The sequence below is a fragment of the Cibotium barometz genome, chromosome 10, assembly GCF_041138505.1.
Source record: "Cibotium barometz isolate CiBa-2024 chromosome 10, ASM4113850v1, whole genome shotgun sequence".
Lineage (NCBI taxonomy): Eukaryota > Viridiplantae > Streptophyta > Polypodiopsida > Cyatheales > Cibotiaceae > Cibotium > Cibotium barometz.
The window spans coordinates 14,511,917-14,533,994 of record NC_141055.1 but is presented as its reverse complement, the minus strand read 5'-3'; the positions used below and the strand labels follow the sequence as shown (position 1 = coordinate 14,533,994).

General features: G+C 46.0%; 1 protein-coding gene across 2 annotated transcripts in view; it reads right to left on the bottom strand.

Annotated features, from left to right (window-relative positions):
• Positions 1-1,024: 1,024 nt before the first annotated feature.
• The window catches only part of LOC147634585 (protein EARLY FLOWERING 5-like), a 57,235-nt gene continuing 36,181 nt past the window's right edge, over positions 1,025-22,078 (bottom strand). The window contains exons 2-9 of one of the 2 annotated variants that reach the window (XM_086803699.1): positions 3,902-3,980; positions 3,619-3,704; positions 3,400-3,449; positions 3,241-3,307; positions 3,074-3,155; positions 2,578-2,984; positions 1,913-2,482; positions 1,025-1,801 (exon numbers count right to left, since the gene is read on the bottom strand). In XM_086803699.1, coding sequence (XP_086659825.1) covers positions 1,601-1,801; positions 1,913-2,482; positions 2,578-2,984; positions 3,074-3,155; positions 3,241-3,307; positions 3,400-3,434 — 1,362 coding nt within the window. In that variant the 5' untranslated portion in view covers positions 3,435-3,449; positions 3,619-3,704; positions 3,902-3,980 and the 3' untranslated portion in view covers positions 1,025-1,600. The remainder of the gene's footprint in view (positions 1,802-1,912; positions 2,483-2,577; positions 2,985-3,073; positions 3,156-3,240; positions 3,308-3,399; positions 3,450-3,618; positions 3,705-3,901; positions 3,981-22,078) is intronic. The other variant, XM_086803698.1, reaches the window with a different exon arrangement.

Sequence of the window (22,078 nt, the reverse complement as noted above, 5' to 3'; positions counted from 1 at the left end):
TCTATGCTCAAGGGACCCAAAGTCCATGTGCCTAGACCCATACCCATACATGCACATGTGCATATATAATTACTTCATTACACTCACCTTCATTTTTATGCATGTGGTTTGAACAAGGCTTCTCTTCTCATACCGCACGATATATTCTCTTTTACACACTGCACGATGTAGTCTCTTACATATCTTGCAAGGCTTTTTTGTTTTCAAGTTTCACATGCATGTGAAAAAGAAGGATAAGAAAAGGTTTTTTCTTTTCTTTCACTTCTTTTTGTGCGTTAGATGTGCATAAGATAAAATAAAATAGAAGAAGAGATATCATTCTTCTTACTAATAGTGCTTTTCTATTTCTCATGTACATGAAGAAGAAGAAGAAGAGGAGGAAGAATTAGAAGAATTAGAAGAAGAACCTTACACATCAAATTCTAATGCATAAGACTTATGTATAAGCCCTTACACATTGGACCTAATGGACAAGTGTTATGCAAGCACTAATGCAGAAGTTTTCTGCAGTGTTGAACACAACAATTCATGAGGGTTATGAATGAGCCCTTTTGCATTAGACCTAATGCACAAGGGTTATGCATAAGGCTAGACACTTACACATAAGGGCAAATGCATAGCCTTATCAAATATTATGGCTCATGAATAAGGACTAATGGCTAGGCTTTTCATCCAAGGGGTTATGTCGATTGCATGTAGTTTCAAATAGGATCATCCGAACGAGTACCACGTTCCACACCCAAATAGACAACCAAACAGAGAGCATAAGCAAGACAATGATCACCATATGCTTGAGTGTTATTGTCAAACTTCAGTGTCTTCTCAAATTCAACACCAGCAAGGTGTTTGATCATTTTACGAATGAGACTCAACTATTTACAATGATAACCCAAGGACAATTGCGATGCAAGTGGAGAGTGACAAACCAACCCCTAGGGACCTATACAAACGTTTAAGGATGTTATTCCTTCTCTCATTACTACGGAGATTACCAATCTATTGAGAACAGCAAAGGCGTTTGAAGCATCTGGGAAGATCTGCAGCATCATTTTGGGCTGATAACTGACATCTAGCAACAGCATTAGGAAGATCCATCTTGAGTTTCGTTCGGTACTCAAAACATTCAGTTGAAGTTATTCTTGTTAATGAAATATAAGTAGAATTTGGGTGTACATTGTGGTGTGCTTGCATTTGTGATTCTACTGTTCTCTTCTCTGTCTAAGAACTCAAAAAGCAAGTGCACATAAGAGAAGCTTGTAGACTGCCCCCCAAACAGGATATCCATGTTGCCAATCAGAATAAACAAGATAATCAAATGTAGCCATCACAAAGTTGAATTTGTTGAGTGAGGACCTTACTAACTAAGGCTATCTGAACAGCATGTTTTGGTAAGCGCCCCTATGAGTTATTCCCATCTGGACTTGTTGGCTTCCCACTACCTGAACCTCTGTACTAACGTTCTTTTTTTTTTAGGAAACCTAATTGGGCACTTGCATTCTAAAGGGTGTTTTTGTTACACCAACATCCATAGAAGCATCTGTCTTTTATATTCCAACAACCCAGTCTGATCTTAAAAGAATGGTAACTTTACAGACAAGCATCATGAGAAATCCCCTTCAAAGGCACCAAGAGCTTTCATGTCTTCCAAAAAGGCCGAGTAAGAATCATCGATACTTTGCGGTTTTGAAGCAGGCTGTGTAGGTGGCATTCTTGCTACGTTGGTTGTAGTGTTCCCTGCAACATAGGACTTGGCTTTCGCCTTTTGAACAGTCTCTCTCCGCACTCGGACAGAGGCTGGAACCTGTTCAGCAGTAACATCATAAATCAAATATGTAGATGCCACAGAAAATGCTTTTTTTCCAAAACGAAAAAAAGAAACTTATCATTACAAGAAGTTGGAAGGCGACCCCACCATTGATGTCAGCTCAGGTGTGTGTTGAGCAAGAGGCCTTTTCACAACGGTAGGAGCAGCTGATTTCACAAATGAAGCCTTCGAACCTTTCCCGGCCTCGTCTAGTGTGTTTCCATCCTGTACTTTTGAAGCAACTTCCATTGGAGGAGCAGCAGGCACTAATGGAGGCCTTGTTGCAGGTGGTGGTGGTCCAAGAGGCAGCGGCCTTGCTGTGTTCGGTCCAGACATGGGTATTCCTGTTGGGAGCAATCTGGAGGGAGGAAGTGATGGTCCAGGCAGTGGAGGCCTCAAACCAGGTGGAGGAGGTGGGGGAGGGAGTCTTAGAACACCAGGGGGAAGCACTTCCATTGAATTTCCATGCTGCAGCGGCCCTTGCAGGGGCCTCATCATGGCTGACGGAGGCGGTGGTGGTGGCAGTGGTAGTAGAGAACCAACAGGCCTTTGAGCTGGAGGAGGAGGTGGTCTTTGCTGCAAGGTTGCAACATGGTTTTCTTCATGATTTCGCTCAGCCTTACCTTCTTGTGTGGTGGTTTGTGGTGGTCGACGATGAGGGGGAGGAGGAACTGCACTCTGTCTCAACAAAACCACAACATACGATAAGGTTGATGCCTTTCAAAAATGAATCCAAAAAAAGAAGATGTTATGAGCTTTAAAGCATGGCATACCCAGTCATGTGCATCATTAATATTTCCTCCAGCTTTCTCACTTGCATCATCAGTACCTGGAGGTTTAATGATTCCCAAAGAGTCTACCATCCCTATTCCTGGTGGAGGAGGCTGTGCTTGCCTTGGGGGTGGTGGTGGAGGCGGCAGTGCCTGAGACCGAACCTTTGGAGGTGGCCCAGGAGGAGGGGGAGGGGGAGGGGGAAGAGATGGGGTTGCAGTAGTGGCAGGACGAGGTGGTGCAGGGGGTGGAGGCGGCACTGGAACAGGCAAGGGAAGGATTGAATCTTCTGCAGAAATTCCTTCACCAGTGGTAGGGAGAGGAGGGGGAGGAGGAATCGGTATAGGCGCCTCTGTATCCGAATCTCCAGCATCTGCCGGGTCTTCTCCTGGAAGTGGAATCCTAGGCCCTGCAGGCAGTCCGCAATCATAAAAATGAAAAGCATGGAGGAACAGGGAGAAACTAAACACATGAGAAGGGCACGGCACTCTGGCATACCAATGGAGGATTTGTACATCGGGGGTTTTCCAGGAGGTGGTGCGCCTGTAGGATTCAACGTCGGGTGGAAATAGACAGAATCCTGCATTATTTGCAAGCAGCAGATCAAGATGGAGAGCAAAACATACTAGCCATAACAGCCAGTGCTGCTAACAGAAAAAGGATACCTCCGGTTTCAGCTGCTTGGCCTTTTGTTCTTCTTCAGCTGTTCTCCTCCGTGGTGCAGATAGATGACTGACAAGGAAAACTTTCCTTCAACAAAGAGCAGCTCCAAAAAAACAATACACGACGCGCTAGATTGAACCAAAAAAAGGTTGTAGGCTCACCTGAACATGATAGGCTCTTCACCTTTCTCCCGCATCTTGTCTTCATACTCCTGCCAAAAATACATCCACAACCAGTATTTCAAACCTATGGCATGAAGATTACCTTTGAGTAAGAAAAACAGCCTTTTAAAAGCTTCTAGAAGTAACAAGAGACCTAATAATGTTAGAAAGCTGGTGAAACTTGTTAACCAGCACAAGTAAAGCAGGAGAAAGACTAACCTTCCTCTTCTTCAGCACCAAATGTAGTGTGTCTTCAAGTTGTCGTTTTTTGTGTCTCCGTGTTTTATCCAAGGCCCCATCAGCCTCTGTTACCAAACATCATAAACTTACATCAGATAGCAGCCACATACTGCGGAAGCAATCCAGAAGTTTAACTGCACCATTGGCAGCAGTCTGCTGAGGCACATCCTTCTAATTATCCAGTTATCCAGACCACACTAGTTGTGCAGCCCTAGAGCATCGTCAAAGCACGCAGAGAAGCAGACTAATCTTGAAGCCCCACCTAGCACACAGGCTAATAAAAGTGACCCGCCCTTCAATGCTGCTCAAATGCCAAAGCAGAAATGAATGGTTTCCAGCATCTGCCAACAAATGTATTCACCAGCAGTCTTTAACCTCAAAAAAAAAAAAAGTTGAATAAAATCTACTTCCTTTAAACACACTCTATGTGAATAGGCTTAACGAGTCTAAATGTCTTACAAAACAGTTATTAGTACTATATAAAGCTGCAAGCAAACCCTATCCAAACCAAGAGATGTCTTGTAGTAAGCACCACTTGACAGTGTAGATGCAGCCACCATTACTCGTTCTTGCCACCGCCTCAACAGTCATTCATCAGTAATATTAGTAAGCAGCAAAAAGAACCAAAGAAAAAACATTGTGAAGAAGACTGCAAACCAGCAAGAACCTGTGTTATGTCTATAGGAAAACAAAGGTATTGGAAGAATCATATAACAACAGCGTGTCCAAGACCATCAATCCTGTATAATTACAATTTTCTTCATAGTCGAAGTAATGATATAGTGTAATGCGGGCTGGTGGTATACAACGGATGAGGTGCCACAAACGTGTAGTCTCTCCTAAACAAGGTCCACACTCCCAACATCATTGTCAGGTACTCTGGCAGAGTTTAACTCTTAATCAAGAAGGTGGCTGGATCCTCCCAAGCGAGTACATTTTTACATAGATTGAAAGTCAAAAGTAAAAATTGTTCTCTATTAAACGAGCAGAAGTGCTTAGACAACAAATACGGACTTTAAAACTGCTTAACTTTCAATCACACAGGCCACACCAGCACTCCGTCCTAATGCCTCTCCTGATAGCAAGTTCAAAACATGACTGCAGTGTGGACACGAATTGCCTCCTAGTCATACAAAGCATTGGCAAGCAGTAAAGCAGATCTTCCGCTATCTTCAGGGCTCCCTGGATCTGGTGACTATGATACACAGCAATCCACCAGTAGGAATTGTTTCTTTTTGGGGCATTCATGCATATCATGGCTGAGCAAAAAGCTACTTGTGAGGCTGAGTACAGGGAAGCCTTTACAACCACAATAGATTGTGTATGGCTAAGGAGACTGATGACTGATCTTCGTGAGTGTCAGCAAACACCCACCACCACACCCACTGACAATCAGAGTGCTATAGCCGTGGCACGAAACCCAGCGTTTCATGCACGTACTAACCACATAGAGATTCATTATCACTATGTCAGGGAGAGGATTCACACAAGGGAGATCTCATTATCTTACTGCCCTACACATGACAATGTTGCAGATCTATTCACGAACGCATTGCCTCGAGAGAAGTTTGAAGCTTTCCGCAAAGCTTTAGGCTTACTCTCCTACAGACAGTGATCTGCTCAAACCTTGTACAAGTTCACATTGCCACTACAAGGGAGATTTATTGGCATATATGCTTTGAGTTATGCCACATATGATATGAGTAGTGCCACATGTGGACACGGGCTAACCAAGGGCACTTTTCTCTCTTTGGGTTTTTCCCCTTGGATATTAGGTGTGAAAGGACATGGTGACAACTGTAGGGCAATCTCATCCTCTTCCAACGGGCTTATCCTATAAGGCACAATGCTCACAGGCTCAGACCTTGGAACTAAATCAATCTTATGATCAACAGACCGATTGGGCGAAAGACCATGAGGTAATTGAACTGGGAAAACATCAGCAAGCTATGCCCTAATGTTTTCTAAATCTTGCGTCTCCCCCGATACATCAAGACTAACTGAATTAAAGCATCAAATGATATGGTATCTAAGAACACACTGGAACACTTCATAACTAGAATTCTTTACTGTATTACGAAGTTCAACTAAGTTTTCAAGTGTAGTCGATGAGACATCAAAATCACCCCGTACACAAGCGGACACCATCCATGACGAAAGATAGCTTATGACCCTTTCAATCTATTTGTACATCGTGGTTATAAAACCACTCTTTACCTAATAATAACATCTATTCTGTCCAGACTTAAAATCATGAAATCTAGTGGCTCCGAGTAGCTCTATATATAGCTATAGGCAACTGAGACACCCAACGATCCCAAAACTATGTGCCTGACGGCACGGCATGTCGACACGATATTGGTGATCACTTGGCTACGTCTCCACTCCCAACTTCTGCACAAGCTTGGCATTCATGAATTTGTGAATACTCCCAAGGTCAAAAAGAATGTGTACAGTTTTTCCCATGACTATCCCATACATCTATATTAGTTCCATAGGACTAAAAACTTTCATATTAAGGCTACAACCCTTGCAAGAACTCTAATCTTAAACAATAGTATGTGTTGGTCATGTCCACCCGGCCACTCCTGGCTAGTTCAGGTGTAAACCCAACTTACTCATGGGCACTTTTTCCCTGTGGCTGGACACAAGTTTTTCCCCCGTGTGAACACACTCTTGAGTGTTGGGCACTGAGCCCTAGGTTTTTTAGTACTCTCATTGTACTTTCATTTTATCATTATCGAGTACATCTTTTCCAGCACTCTCACGTTTTCTTTGTGCTTGAGCTTGTGTGTGCCCTTGAGCTTGTGTGTGTGTGCATACTAGCTGCCCTCCTACCCAACATTGGTATCAGAGCCTGTCAATTAGGGTTAGGATTTCTCCTGCTACTCTTCAGCTTTTTGCTTGAGCCGATTGCACGCATTACACACTTACCCATGTGCACCGACGACAACTGTACTTGCTGCCTGACTTGTACTTGCCCGATTTGTACTTGCCCGATTGTTCACCTTCAGACTTCGAAGCCAGCCATACCTACCGTCTGCTATCTCAAAGCCCTTCAAAGCTAGCCAGCAAGGCGGCACTTGGCAACTACCTTCATATGCCTGTGGTGCCCGAATCCTCACGCCCAGTCTTGCTCTGCGCCGACCTACTACCGTGCGCAGCTGCTACCACTCGTGTCACCTAGTTACCGTGACTGAGGCCACCTTGCTTACTACTGTGTGCCGACTGAACCTGCGCCAACTTGCATCTTCCTCTAAATTTGTGCCTGACCTGTTGAAGCCGCCCACTGCAAGTTCAGTAAATTTTTTTTTATTTTTTTTTCAATTTTTCCAAAAATTCAAAAATTGCTAGAAAATTATCAAATTAACTGCATTAATTTTGTGGATTTTCACCATTGAGCCTGCAATTGCAACATTGGCACACATTTTGATTTCATCAGATTTGGTGCACTCACTTGGCATTGTGGCATTACAGCATTGGTACAAGTGACAATTGCACATTTGGACACTTTAGCAGATTTACAAGTGCTGGTTCAGAAGTGGTCTAATTGGCTGCCTAAAAATTAGGGCTTCTCTACATTGAGCCCATTTTTGCAGCATTCGACCCATTTACCTTTGATTTTGCTAGGATTTGCGCATTTGCAACTCTTACAGGTGTTAGCTGATCGTATTTTTCACGGCACATGTATACATTTGCGGTTTGCTGCAGTATATGTATGCCATTGTGGACATTTTGATAGATTTGTGCAGTACACTTGCAAATTTGGGACATGCATATGTATTTCTTGAGGTGAAGGAGTTCCCTTTCAATCCATTGATTATCCTGCTATTTCTCTCCCGCATTCTTACAGTTTTGCTGGGGCATTGCCTACTCTTGTGGTAACCTGTGTGACAGATCTCTTTTGCTGTGTGGACATTTTGATAGATTTGTGCAGTACACTTGCAAATTTGGGACATGCATATGTATTTCTTGAGGTGAAGGAGTTCCCTTTCAATCCATTGATTATCCTGCTATTTCTCTCCCGCATTCTTACAGTTTTGCTGGGGCATTGCCTACTCTTGTGGTAACCTGTGTGACAGCTCTCTTTTGCTGTGTTGTCATGGCCAACAGTATACTGTAAAAAGCACCTGTAGGCAAAATCCAAAATGCACCAGAGTGCAATGCCAAGCAACCACAATGTCCTGTGCAAATGTTTTGCCCCGAATTTCAAGCTGCAATGCTGAAAATCCCAAAATTTCTGAGCGCTAATTTATGTGTCAATTGCACATAATCAACAAAAGCCCCATAAATATGTGTACCAATGAGCTTCAATTTTGAGAGCGAGCAATGATTTCACGAAAGCCCCAATTTTCTCTGTATCTTGTAGATGCAATTGTGCAAATTCTAAAAAAAATCTCCAAATTCTGAAAAATCCCCAAATCTTCCCTAAACTTTGGAGCCAAATGTTACCCTTCCCTGTTGACTGCACTTGGTTTTTGCAATGAAGCAATAAATTCACTAAAGCCCCTAAATCCAACGAAAAATCAGTAACCCTGATTTTTGCAGTAGGCTCCTAACCCTTCTCCACAATGCTGTTGGTTGATGCAGCAAGAGCAGCTGCTCGTGGGTTGACCTACCGTTGGTGCATCAAGCGAGAGGTGTGGCTCTGACGGGGAAGCACAGGAGGCAGGCGTCAGTCGGGAGGCACGAAGACTGATGGAGCTATGGGAGCCGCACGTGCTGGCGGGCTACTCTATACAGCTTTCACTTTCCACATGTTGAAGCTTTTGATGTGACAACCACGGGCTCGCCTCCTTGAGAAAGTCGACGATGTACCGGCAATGGAACCATGAAACCGGCCTTCAGAAATCTGACGGGCGGTGAAACAAACACTCACACACAAAACACTTCATCACCCATGGGGACCTGGAAAAGGAAACAAACAAGGGGAGCTAGAGTGCTCCTACAAATAGTACAAGGACACCGATCGGCCCCAAAATGCAGTGGCGCCCCTTGCGGTATTTCTTTACTCGATCAAAATTTTAGCAAGCCTTACCCCATGTCTTCTGCGTCAAGAGCCATTCGCAAAATCTTAACCCCTGATCTTTATCTTCAAAAAGCCCTCAAGCTCAGTGTTCGAGGACCTCGTACACACTCAAGGCTCAAGACTCGCCAGCCGGCACCTCTCATGGCGCCCTTGCTCTCTTGCAAGTCTACCTTAGATGTGTCCCATGATCCAAGTCCTTCCACTTACTAACCAAGGCACTTTTCAAAACATTCCTTGCTCTCTTTGTAAGGAGATGAAACCGGCTTTCAAAACAGCTTCCATTGTGGCCTTCCCATAGAATGTTTTCTGAACCAAACACTGTAGCCATCCAGACAAACAGATTTTTCTCTCCATAAAGGCTCACGATGTAGCCCTCTGTGCGTCTGACCATGAAAGGACCCTGTAATCTGCCTCTTAGCCACATCTCGCCTTCTCAATCACAGTCTCGAGAGCATATATCCAGAGAGCGCGGAGCAGCCTCTCGCGCTCACAAGGCCCGGTGCAACTCTAGTAGAAAGAAGATGAAGGTGCAAGCAAAAGGGGGGGAGCGAAAGTGATGATGACGATGCCGGCCTGTTCCGTGCTGCAAAAAACTGCTCGCCTGGCTGCTTCCACACGTACTTCCACGTCTGCCAGCACCTGCTGTTTCGCTGCTGTGCACCCATCCCTTGCACCGCATCGCCTTCTTGAACTTGCTTTTTGGTGACTGGCTGCTGCCGTGCATCCTCACCCATGATGCCTTGCCTTCAGTGGTGCCTCAGATGCCGTGCGCCAACGACCAGCCAACCAAAGAGAAGAAGAAGCGCCATAAAGCACCCACGAATCTACAACCGTGATCGCCAAGGTGATGTGCCACGCGCCACACGCCACACGACGATGACCCACACCACAAATCTCCGCCACCCTGCGCCTTTAATAAAGATGCGATTTCACTTTTCTCCAAAAAGCCAAAAGTAAAGAATAAAAACGATACTTCCATAAAAATAATATTTTAAATCATCAAAGGTTTAAAACCTTATAAACTCAAAATCCCTTTTTGTCCCTTTCATACTTGGGCCTGTCCACACATGGGTTCCCTTCTCAATTCCAAATTGATGCCATTCACACTGTCCATTCTGTGTCCGTGCCCACCTGCTTGTTGTCCAGAGAAAAACACGGGGTCGTAACACCAAGGAAAGCTGAAAGTATGCAAAGGCTGATTGCCTAAGCACACATGCTTGACTCATGCTTGAGAACTTGGATTTTTATCTGATAATTTATGGTCTATGGATGACTCACCCTTATATATGTCCAAGGGGAGCTCGTCAGCCGGTTTACCCTGCTATCGGCCTGATTTAAATCTGCCACAACTGGATGAACTAGCATTAAATGCTGGAAAAAGTCGTGAGGCTTCCTGGCTGCTGGCCGATTACAGTCTGACCTAGCCGACTCCTACCCCCGACTGCTGCCCAGGCCCTATCTAGGGCTGCCGACTGGGCCTAGATGGTGGCTGAGGGTATTTGATACCCACGCAAGGCTGTCCCCTTGGGTTGGCCTTGGGGCTTGCCTTAGGACTGGCCCTATAGGCATATGCTCACTTATGGTAGTGCTATGTGTGACAGGGCTTAACCAAGGGCACTTTTTCCCATGTGGTTTTTCCCCTTGGACATCAAGTGTGAAAGGACACTCTAACATATAATATTTTGTACTTCTTTATTATATGGATGTGGCACACATGCAAGGGTTCTCTCTAGCCCTTTGTGAGAGGAAGGGTTTGACAGTTCAGAGGGTGGAAACAGGACAATTTATGGGCTATTTTTGTTTGGCTGCAAATTCAGCTATGTGTGCTTGGGTTTTTGGCTACAGGCACACGTCTTTTGGTTATGTTTCTTGGCATGGGAGTGATGCAAGCTCGCATGGCTGCGTGCTCATGGAGCAGATTGTTTTCTTCCTGCTAGAAAGGAACAGTGGGACCTACAGTATGGGAATCTCTATGTTGCCAGATGTTTCATGTGGGAACAGGTAACTAGATGTATGGAAACAGGACATAAGTTTCAAAGGGAAACAGGCCTAAGGGTTTCATGTGGAAACAGGTCGTAGGTTTCTCGATGAGGAAACATGTTTTTGGGTTTCTCCAAGAGACAGGTCACATACAGGCAGAAGGTACAGGAGTGGACACATGTATGGTACAGCCTTGCTACTGATTAGACAGGGGACAGGGAATCCATGACAGAGATGGATAGTACCCTTGGATGGTAGAGAGGGTTTGTACAGGTGTGTCGACTGTATGGTATGCTGTGCTGTGATACTCTTTTGAGAGACAGTTTGGGAGTCTGTGTTGTGATGCAGAAGCACTGGATGCGTCAGGGTGTGATGCTGTTCATAGTGTGAGAGGCTATGGATGGTTGTGGCAGCCTTGATCATGGGAGAAAGCTTCTGTATGCAGACTCAATGTGAGAAGAGTCTTTCGATGCGAACAATGGCTGGACTTGTTTGTGGATGCCGTGTGGATTAGAAGCCAGATGCAGGTTCTTTGCAGGCTTCAGGGGTTCTACTGTGACGGCTGAGTTCCCAGCCTTATATTGTAATCAAAGCTCTTAAAATCAATTAAAGAAATACCGCAAGGGGCGCCACTGCGATTTGGGGCCAATCGGTGTCCGTGTACTGTTTGCAGGAGCACTCTAGCTCCCCCTGTTTGTTTTCCTATTCTAGGTCTTCAATGGTGTTGAAGTGTTTTATGTGCAAATGTTTGTTCCACCGCCCTTTGGTTTCTGAAGGCCGGTTTACAGTTGACTTGCATTTTGTGGATAACACACTTTTGGCTCTCTCTCTCTCTCTCTCTCATTTCTTTGTGTGAGCTTCTCTACCCTGCACAACCCTAATGTGCAGGTTTGTGTGTGTGAGTGTGTGAGTCCAACACCCAACATTTGGTATCAGAGCTGGGAGCTGGCCTTGGAGTAGTGACTGTGCAGAATCTGCAAAAAAAACTGCGAAATTCCGTCGACGCTGTGTTTTTCCGTCGACTACGGATTTCCGTCGCCGTCCGTTTGTGGTTTCCGTCCGCCGGTTCCGTCACTGCTCCACCGTCCGGCCGCCGGGAACGGGCGGCACCTCCTCTGCAGCCGACGTCCCAGCAGAGAATCCGGCCAGGTGCGCCGTCCGTCCGTCCGTCGGTGCCCACCGTCGACTCCATTCCGGCCAGTCTGTGCCTCCGTCGACTCTGTTCCGGCCTGAGCCGTCAACGGTCCACACGTCGCCCCTCCGTTCCGGCCGTCTCCTCGCGACTGCCCTGCTCACTGTCGCCCGTTCTGCCGGCGCTACTCCAACGGTGTGTTCCGTGCACGCGGCGTCGCCCCTCCGTCTCGTTCACGTCCATCCTGCTCCACACCCCGACCATCGTCGCCCAGTGCCGACCTGCTCGACGTTCCGTTCCGGCTCGCTCCCGCCAGCGACTACAGCGGCTTCTGCTTCTGACCTGCTCGTTCGACACCTGCAGATGGGTCCGACACCTCCTCATCGTTCCAGGCCTCCCTGCACGTCTACCTGCTGCTCGCCTATGACTGGCCCGTCGGCTGCCCACAACCAACCGCCGCCCTGCAACACTCCCTCCAACGCCTCCACCTGCAATGATTGCAACCATCTGCAGCTCTGCCCTCCTCGACACCTGCAGCTCTGCACAGCTCCACCGGCTCCTGCTGTCAACTCTATTAGATTGTCTGCTCCAAGCCTGCTGCCCTTGCAGGAAGGTATTTCTCTGTGCACATTTTGGGTCAAATACAAATACAATATTTTGCAGCCATTCCAGTGCAGGTCATATGCAGATTTAGCAGACACTTCTGTGCAAATCAAATTCACAGGAAAATTGCATGTCCAATTTGGGGAATTTACCAATTTCAGGACAAATTGAAAAAAAAATTGGGCATTTTGCTTTGCCTGCAATTTGGGGGTTTTTGAAATTGAGGTCAAAATCAGTAAATTGAACCTCTCTTATTTGCAGAAATTTGGGGGTTTTCGAAATTGAGGTCAAAATCAGCAAATTGAACCTCTTACATTTGCAAAAATTTGGGGCTTTTGTGAAAATTGGCCAATTAGATGCACATTGAAGCGATTGGAGTGCTTAAAATTGGGGATTTTCAGATTGGAGCATGTAATTGGGCATTACAGCTGCGATTTGTCGCGTATGTATACACATTGTGTGTAATTGGACAATTTGGTGCAGGTTTACACTTGCTTTGGTTTGCAGGCATACATTTGCACAAGACATTTGGTTGCCTGGCAGTGCACATTGGTGCTTGGTTTGCTTGCAGATATATTTTGTTGACATGGCACAGAATGCTACAGATGTATTTGGTGTGCTCACCCAAGAGGACAAGCTGGATGGATCTAACTACTCCCTCTGGAGTTTTATGATCCGTAATTTGTTGGTAGCCAAAGGGCTTTGGGGCATCGTGTGTGGTGATGACACACGCCCTCATACCATTCAGCCAGCCATGTCTCAAAGGGGAGGTGCTCAAAGAGCTCCTGATGTAGATCCTGCTCCCACACAAGAGCAGAAGAGATGGGACTCTAGAGATGCACAGGCCATGTCATTGATAGCCCTTTCAATGAAAAGGACTATTATTCCGCACATTCGTTCGTGCAAGACATCGAAGCTTGCATGGGACACATTGGAAGCAATGTATCAGGTACGCAATGAAGCAAGAGTTGCCTAATCTTCTTTCTATGGATGAGGGTGACTCCATGGCAGATCATCTCACCAAAGTGAAAGATTTGCAGGAACAATTGCTCAACATTGATGAGGTTATCCCAGACAGACAGATGGTCACCAACACTCTTCATTCTTTACCGCCTTCCTACTTGGGTTTTCACACCTCTCTCAACCTCTCAATGAGAGAAGGTGGTGATCCCGTCACTTTTGAAGAGCTCGTGGGTTTACTCTTGCAGGAAGAGCAAACAAGAGCAAACTTATCGAGCAACCGTGGTGGAGAAAAGGCATTTACAGCCAAGGATAAGGGTAAAGCAAAGAGCTTTAGGCATGGGGGACAACAGTCTAGCAAGGCTGGTCATGGACAGCCCTCTTCTAGTGGTGAAAAGTCTGACAAAGAGAATGCAAACAAGCCCAAAAAGAAGGAAAAATGTCACTACTGCCATAAGCCTGGACACTACATCAGCGAATGTAGGAAAAGGATTGCAAAAGAGAAAAAGAAAGAAGCAGGCAATGCAGTAGCAGACTCTTCGGATGACAAAGCACAGCAATCAACTTATGTAATCCAGGAACAGTACACTTTTTTGGTCACATGCACTAGTGACACACCAAGTGCTTCAGACACTGATATGTCTTGCATTGCACATCACTTCATGCAAAGATGTATTTCAGCACTTGGTTTATGCTTCAAATGGCCGCACTGTATCATGTGCAGATCATACCACATATCCAGTAAAGGGAATTGGTAATGTCATACTTATTGCAGCCAATGGTACCAATATATGTATGAAAAATGTATTGTATGTTCCAGGAATAAAGAAAAATCTGCTCTCCGTCTCAGCCATAAACGACCAAGGTTTAAAGGTTGAATTTGAAGATGGGAAGTGTTTGGTAAAAGACCCATCAAAGGGTTATGAAATAGTCACTTCTGGAACATGATACAAAGGCTTGTATAAGCTGGACAGCTATGACAAGCGCACTTATGATGTAAATACAGTGGCTGCCCACACTCCTGCTATGCATGATGCAGAGCTATGGCATGCTCGTTTTGGGCATGTAAATTTTCAGAGTTTGATGCTTTTGCAGAAGCATCATATGGTTGATAATATGCCGCCTCTTGAGTCTCCGCCAAGACATGTATGTGGGGTGTGTATTTTGGGAAAGATGCAACGGAAACCATTCCCCAAAGATGGAGCTGTTAGAGCTGAAAGTAAATTACAGCTCATACATAGTGATGTATGTGGTCCAATGCGGACACCATCCATAGGGGGGCATCTTTACTTTGTCACATTCATTGATGACTACTCCAGGTTTGCTTGGGCTTACCCTTTGAAAGCAAAAGCAGATGTGTTTACATGCTTTCGACACTTTGTAGCAATGGCTGAAAATATGTGTGCATGTAAAGTCCAAACACTCCGCTCAGATAGAGGTGGAGAATACATGTCCAATGCATTCAAGGATTATATGCTTCAAAAGGGCATCAAACACCAATGTACTGTGCCTTATACACCGTAGCAGAATGGTGTAGCTGAAAGGAAAAATAGATCTCTCATGGAAATGACAAGATGCATGGTGAAAGCACAAAAGTTGCCTCACAAATTTTGGATGGAAGCTATAATGTGTGCATCTCATGTGTTGAACAGGTGTCCAACAAAAGCTTTGAAAACCATAACACCATTTGAGGCTTGGTATAGCCGAAAGCCAACAGTGGATTATATGCGTACATTTGGGTGTTTGGCATATGCACATGTGCCAGAACAACTCCGAACAAAGCTTGATGACAAAGCAATTAAATGCATTTTTGTGGGCTACAACAATGAAAGCAAAGGATACCGTCTTTATAATCCAACTACACAAAGGATTTTTGTGAGTAGAGATGTGGTATTTGCTGAAAATTCAGAACAGCCCATGGTCAGCTTGTATAAAAGCAATGATACAGGCATACAAGACATGTTTGATGGACTTTTACCCATTGCAATTAGGGGGGATTCAGATCAGCCAGCCCCTACACAAGAAAATCCACATGTAGAACATGTGGACCAGCCAGCCATTCAGCCCCCTTCTGTGGAAGAAGTGGAAGATCTTGTCAGGGAAGAGCAAACAGCCATAGACACAGCCAAGTCAATGCCAAGATGGTTGCTGAAAACTTTGCAAGAAAGCAAACTTGCAGCTCCACTCACAAGTAGAACAAGGGCTAGTTCTAGCCATGCTTTGAATGTACATCGTGGGGAGTCTGCATTCGCCATGGGTGGTCTCTTTGATTCAGAAGAGCCTTCTTCTTATGAAGAAGCACATGAGAATGAGCATTGGTTGCAAGCTATGCAAGCTGAAATTTCTTCTATCATGAAGAATAATACATGGGATCTTGTGGAATTGCCTAAAGGCAAGCATGTAATTGGAACAAAGTGGGTGTACAAAGTCAAAAGAAAGTCTGATGGTACTATTGACAGGTACAAAGCAAGACTTGTGGCTAAAGGCTACTCCTAGAAAAAGGGAATAGATTATGAAGAGACTTTTGCTCCTACTTCGAGAATGACCACAATAAGATCTGTGATTGCATTGGCTGCCCATAAAGGATGGAAAGTGCATCAATTGGACATCAAAACTGCATTCTTAAATGGGGATTTACAGGAGGAAGTATATGTAAATCAGCCCATTGGTTTTGTAGTTCCTGGTGAGGAACATAAAGTATGCAGATTGCACAAAGCATTGTATGGGTTAAAGCAAGCTCCAAGAGCTTGGTATGATAAGATACATGCTCATCTAACCAGCCAAGGTTATGAGAATAGACCAGCTGAAAGCACATTATATGTGAAGAAAACCAATGCCGATATTCTCATAGTCATCTTGTATGTAGATGACATGCTCATTACAGGTGCAAGCAAAGCACAAATTTCAGATTTCAAAGCTGATTTGAAAACTGAATTTGATATGTCAGATTTGGGGCCTTTACACTACTATCTCGGAATACAGTTTATGCATGCAGATGATGGCATTGTTATGCAGCAAACTAAGTACATAAAAAGTTTGCTAAAAAAGTTTCACATGGATGAATGTAAGCCCAGTTCTACTCCGGTAGAACCTGGTGTACGGCTTACTATGCATGATATTGGAGAGCCTTTTGAGGCCGGCATTTACAGCCAGGCAGTGGGATGCCTCATTTACTTGTGTAACACGAGGCCAGACATATCTTTTGGGGTGTCTTTGTTGAGCAAATTCATGCACAGCCCAGGCACAAAGCATTGGCAAGCAGTCAAACGCATTTTTCGATATCTTAAGGGTACCCTGGATCTTGGTTTGTTCTATCCCAAGGGGGACAGCTTGCAGCTTTATGCATACAGTGATTCAGATTGGACTGGTGATTATGATACCAGGCAATCCACCAGTGGGAATTGTTTTTTTCTTCGCAGTTCATGCATATCTTGGTTGAGTAACTAACCCTAATGTGCAGGTTTGTGTGTGTGAGTGTGAGTCCAACACCCAACAGGCCCCTATTACATGAATGCAACTAACATGCCTCTGATGCATTCTACTCCTAAGGTTGACATCTACATGCACCTACATGAGGACTACTTGCTGAATTCTCCAAAGTGGGTTAAGAGGACTGACCTGACATACCTCCATGGCTAGGAGATTGACCTACGTAGCTTGTACCGGATCTAGTGTGTATAGCAGAGTTTATACAGCAGCCAGCTTCTCTCTCTACACTTCTGTGTTTTCTCCCTCACAGCAATTTGTCTCATTTCTACTGCATTCCGACAAAAGAAACCCTGATAATTGTCACGTGCACCCATGCAAAATGATACAAGAATGGTGTGGGGGGCAAGGTACTATAGATACTACTATGGGCAGCAGGTTGGCCAATATAGAACAGGCCGACAGCCCATAAATGAGGTCCACGACTAGTAAAATCCAGTCGGCCAGCACATGATCTAGTCGGGTAGCAAACAGACCATGTCGACCAGTAGAAGACAGTCCCCCCACGACCAGATAAAACAAGAAAAAACATGAAAATGAGGAAAAATGGATAATAGTCCTAACTGGGCGGGCACAACCCCTCACTCCCTACTGAGTAATATGGTACACACAAGAGATGACTACTAACACCCCCTCTCAGCTCCTAGATGTGGAAACAACCCCAGTGAGCTAGAGTGCTGACGGAGAATCGCCTTAGGTAGAGACTTCGTGAAGAGGTCCGCTGCATTGTCCTCCATCAAACAAAACTCTAGCAAGATGTCAACAACCAAAATCTTCTCACGAACAAGGTCATACTGGATGACCATGGGTTCCTTCTCTGGGAACCCAATCTCGCCAAGTAACCTCCGCAGTCTCACAACCTCGCAAGCAGCACCACACGCAACCCGGTACTCTGCCTCTGTAGAAGACAAGGCAATAGTTGGCTGCCTCTTGCTACTCCAAGAAATAGCTTCCGAGCCAAGGGTAAATCCGTAGCCTGATATAGATCTTCTCGTGTCTGGATCTCCTCCCCAATCAAGAGTCACTCCAACCTCGGAGTTTGACTCGGTCCTTCGTTCCCCCTCCAGTGTCATGGAAGAGTCCATGATCCTTCGTACCCTACAGATACCGCAAGATCCACAATCCTTCGTCCTAATGAGTCTTCAAAGGTGTCTGCACAAATGAGCTCAACAGTCCCACCGGAAAACTGAAGTCCAATCTGGTGTTCAGCAACCAAATCAATGAACCAACAAGCTTCCGATACAAAGAGGTATCAACTTGCTCACAAGGATTAGTAACTTAAGTTTGGTATTCGAGTCCATCGGTGAAGAAATAGGCTTGCAGATCTCCATCCCAAAGGCCTCCAGCAACTCATGAACATACCGCTGCTAAGAAACAAAGAACCCCCTCTGGGTCTGCCAAATCTCCAATCCCAAAAAAGAAATGGAGTAAGCCATCTCAAACTCCGCTGACAAAGCAGCCTTCGTCACAGCTATGTGCTCCACATGACCGCCAGTGAGAATAAGATCATCCACATAAAGGATAATCAAGGTGACCATATTGCGTTCCTGAAAGAGATGCAAGTTCGGATCTGCAAAAGATCTCTGGAAACCCTTTCTAAGAAAGAAAGAAGCAATATTCTGAGTCCAAGCCCTGTGAGCCTATTTAAGACCATGCAAGGCCTTCTATAACCTGTAACCTATAACCTGTAAACCATCCCCTTTGAACTTCGAATCTCAAAGCCTGGAGGTTGCTCAACATACACCTCCTCCTGCAAGTCACCATTTAGGAATGTAGATTTCACATCCATCTGATATACCGACCATCGCTGAGAAGAGGCAAGGGCAAGAACTGTCCGAATCGTGGTCATCCTCGCTATCGGTGCAAAGGTGTCCTCATAGTCAATGTCAAGCCGCTGAGCAAAGCCCTTAGCCACAAGTCTAGCCTTGTGCTTGTCCACCGACCCATCAAATGGATACTTGGTCTTGTAGACCAACTTGACACCAATGACTGATCGTTTTGACGGCCTCAGAACCAACTCCCAAGTGTTATTCTTCTTTGGGCTTCAAGTTCCACTTGCATGGCTTTCCTCCAAGTCTCCTGGGATTCATGAGAGAGCTTCCTTTAACGGAAGTGGGCTCTTTGTCCCAAATGATACCAGACATCAAAGCATAGTTCACCTTTAAAAGCTCCTCTGACTGACGAATGAAACAACTAGAATGTCCCTGTCTGCTCCCAACATTTGGCAAGCCATCCACCATCTGGTCTTGGAAAGCCCGCTGCAGCGTATCCACATTCAAGTGGCCATGACAAAACTGCAACAAATCACCTAGCTGAGAACCTGTAAGAGAGTGCTGAGTCTATAAATCCCATTCTCCACTCCGCCTTCCCAAACAACCCGGCATGTTGCTTTGTCCCGGAGAGCAACAAAATGCTCATCAAACTCCACCCGTATGCCAATCTTGCAAACCTCATGTATTGACAAAAGATGAAAACCAAGGAATGGGACATAAAGAACCCGCGAGGAATGCTTCCCCCCTTTGCCATCGGGAATAATCTCCAACCTACCCTCACTAGTGGATTTGTCACCAATGAAGATGTGACCTATCTGTTGTCAAAGATCCTATAATAACTCTCAAGAAGGAGTCATGTGCCTGGAAGCACCACTGACGAGAATCCACTCCCGAGTATCCCTGGCGGTAAGACGAATGCCTCCCTGCTCGAAGAAGATAAAGCTGTCAGAATACGCAGCGGAGATGATGACCAAATCTGGGAACACAAGAGCAAAAACGCAGGCAGAAAAACAGCACAAGAGAGAGAGAGATGTAGGCGTGTAACTCTGCTCTGATATACACAAGAAGATCCCGAGGAATGATACAAATAAGGCATGGGGGCCGAGGACCTATATATACTTCCCTGGAAGGGCAGTCGGCCAGCACTAAAGTGCCCACGACTGAAGAAAAGAGGTCCACGACTGCATAAATGCAGTCGGCCAGCTATCTGGTGCCCACGATTGATCAAAACCAGTCGGCCAGTAGCAAGAGTGCCCACGACTGATAAACACCCAGTCGGCCAGCACTGTACTGCCCTTGGCACCCTCTGGCAGCCCTCCCAAGCCTCAGAAAAATGGGAAAAAATAGGGGAAAAATACAGAGAGTGGGGAAAAATGGAAAAACACCTCATAAGGGCGGGCACACCCACAACAAAGGCCCTGGTGTATAAAACTGGACAGGAGATGACTTCTAACACCCCCTCTCAGCTCCTGGCTGTGTAACCAACCACTGGGAGCTGGGGTGCCGCCTGAGCAAATCCTGAGAGCGACTTCGTGAAGAGGTCCACCGTACTGTCCTCCGTCGAACAGAACTCCAGCAAGATGTCATCAGCAACGATCTGTTCACGAACAAAGTGCCTCTGGATGACCATGGGTTCCTCCAATGGAAGCCCAAACCTGCAATGTAACCTCCTCCTGCTCCGTAAAACTGCTCCTGGGCCATAAGTAGATCTCCTCGTGTCCGGATCTCCTCCCCAAACCGAGTCACTCCAACCGCGGAGTCGGACTCCATCCAACAATCCCCCTCCTGTGTACAAGAGTCCATGATCCTTCGCATGTCGCAGAAACCACAGGAAACGCAATCCTGCCTCACAAAGAGACATCTGCAACCAAGAGCTCAACTGCCTCATCAGGAAGCTCCCGTCCAATCCGGTGTCCATCAACCAGATCAATGAACCATACAGGTTCTGAGTCACAGAGACATCACACTGCTCACAAGGATCAACACCTGTTACGGTGCACAAGCAAGTCCTGGAAACCTGATGAAACCTGTCAACCACCCCCTCTGAATCCGGAACCACAAAGCTTGGAGAAACCACCTCCTTCTGCAAGTAATCACCTGTCACCTGCCTGGCTTTCCGAAAGGTCCCCGTGGAAAGAACATCCTTAACTACTGGAAGTTCTATGTCCCGAACACGACGAGACATCAGAGCATAAGTGACCTGTTCAGCTTCCTCTGACTCACGAACACAAGAACTACCAACCTCAGTACTGGAAAGTTCCTGCCAACTGCTGCCATCTACTGGCAAGCTATCCACTACCTGGTCTCGGAAAGCCCGCACCTGCAGCGTATCCACACCTGAGTAACTATTACCACACTGCCACTCATCACAATCTTGAGGACCTGGGAGAGAGAGTGCTGAAAGCCTGTAGACTCCATTCTCCACTCCACCTTCCCAAACCACTTGGCCTGTTGCTTTGTCCCGGAGAGCAACAAAATGCTCATCAAACTCCACCCATACGCCAGTCTTGCAAACCTGATGCACTGACAACAGATGAAAACCAAGTGCCAGAACATAACACCTGGGAGGAATGCTTCCCCCCTCTGCCATCGGGAACTATCTCCATCCTGCCCTCACTGTGAACTGGGATAGTGGACGTATCCCCAGTAAGAATATGACCAGAAAGCCTGCAGAGATCCTGTAAACCGGAACGGGAAGGAGTCATGTGCCTGGAAGCACCACTATCGAGAATCCACTCCCGAGTATCCGTTGCGGAGAATCCTCCAATCTCCTCCCTGCCTGAAGAAAATGAAGCATCAGTGTCCATCACCTCCAGGTGCACAAAAGCCGGAGTCTTCATGATTGCTGAGGAGTCTCGGTCTTCCGCTTGGGACACTGCCTCCAGTAGTGGCCTTTCTCGCCACAATCATTACAGGTTCTCTCTGCCTTTAGCTTCTCGCGGTCAGCGTCCGGACATCTTCTCAGAAGACTTCTCCGATGAAGCCTTCCCTTTGCCCGAGTTACGGCCTTTCGACCGTTGGCCAGTAAAGGCCTCCGAACCTCCACCCTGAGGAGGGTTCGTGAATCGTTCCTCCTGGTCCAGGACCATGGGCACAAGCTCCTCCCACGTGATGGTGCTGAGCCTGCCACTGGTAATCAAAGACGAGTAAAATGCTGAGTACGAAGAGGGCAAATGTGACAGCAACATGATGGCCATGTCCTCTGACGATATCTCCTTCCCAGCCTAGAGAACTTCCTGCTAAAGAGCCTGCAGCTTGTTAATATGCTCTCGCATCGTCGACGACTTTGTAGGGCTCATAACCCGCATCTGTACTTCCAAGGAAATCCTCTTCATGGGCGATACCCTGTTGTAAAGTGAGGCCAAATGCTGCCATATACCTCTGGCCAGCGTCATGTGCTTTACATGATTAATTACCTGTGGCGTGCAATTGAGGAAAATAAACGAACGGACCCTGGCGTTGACGCGATCCCACATC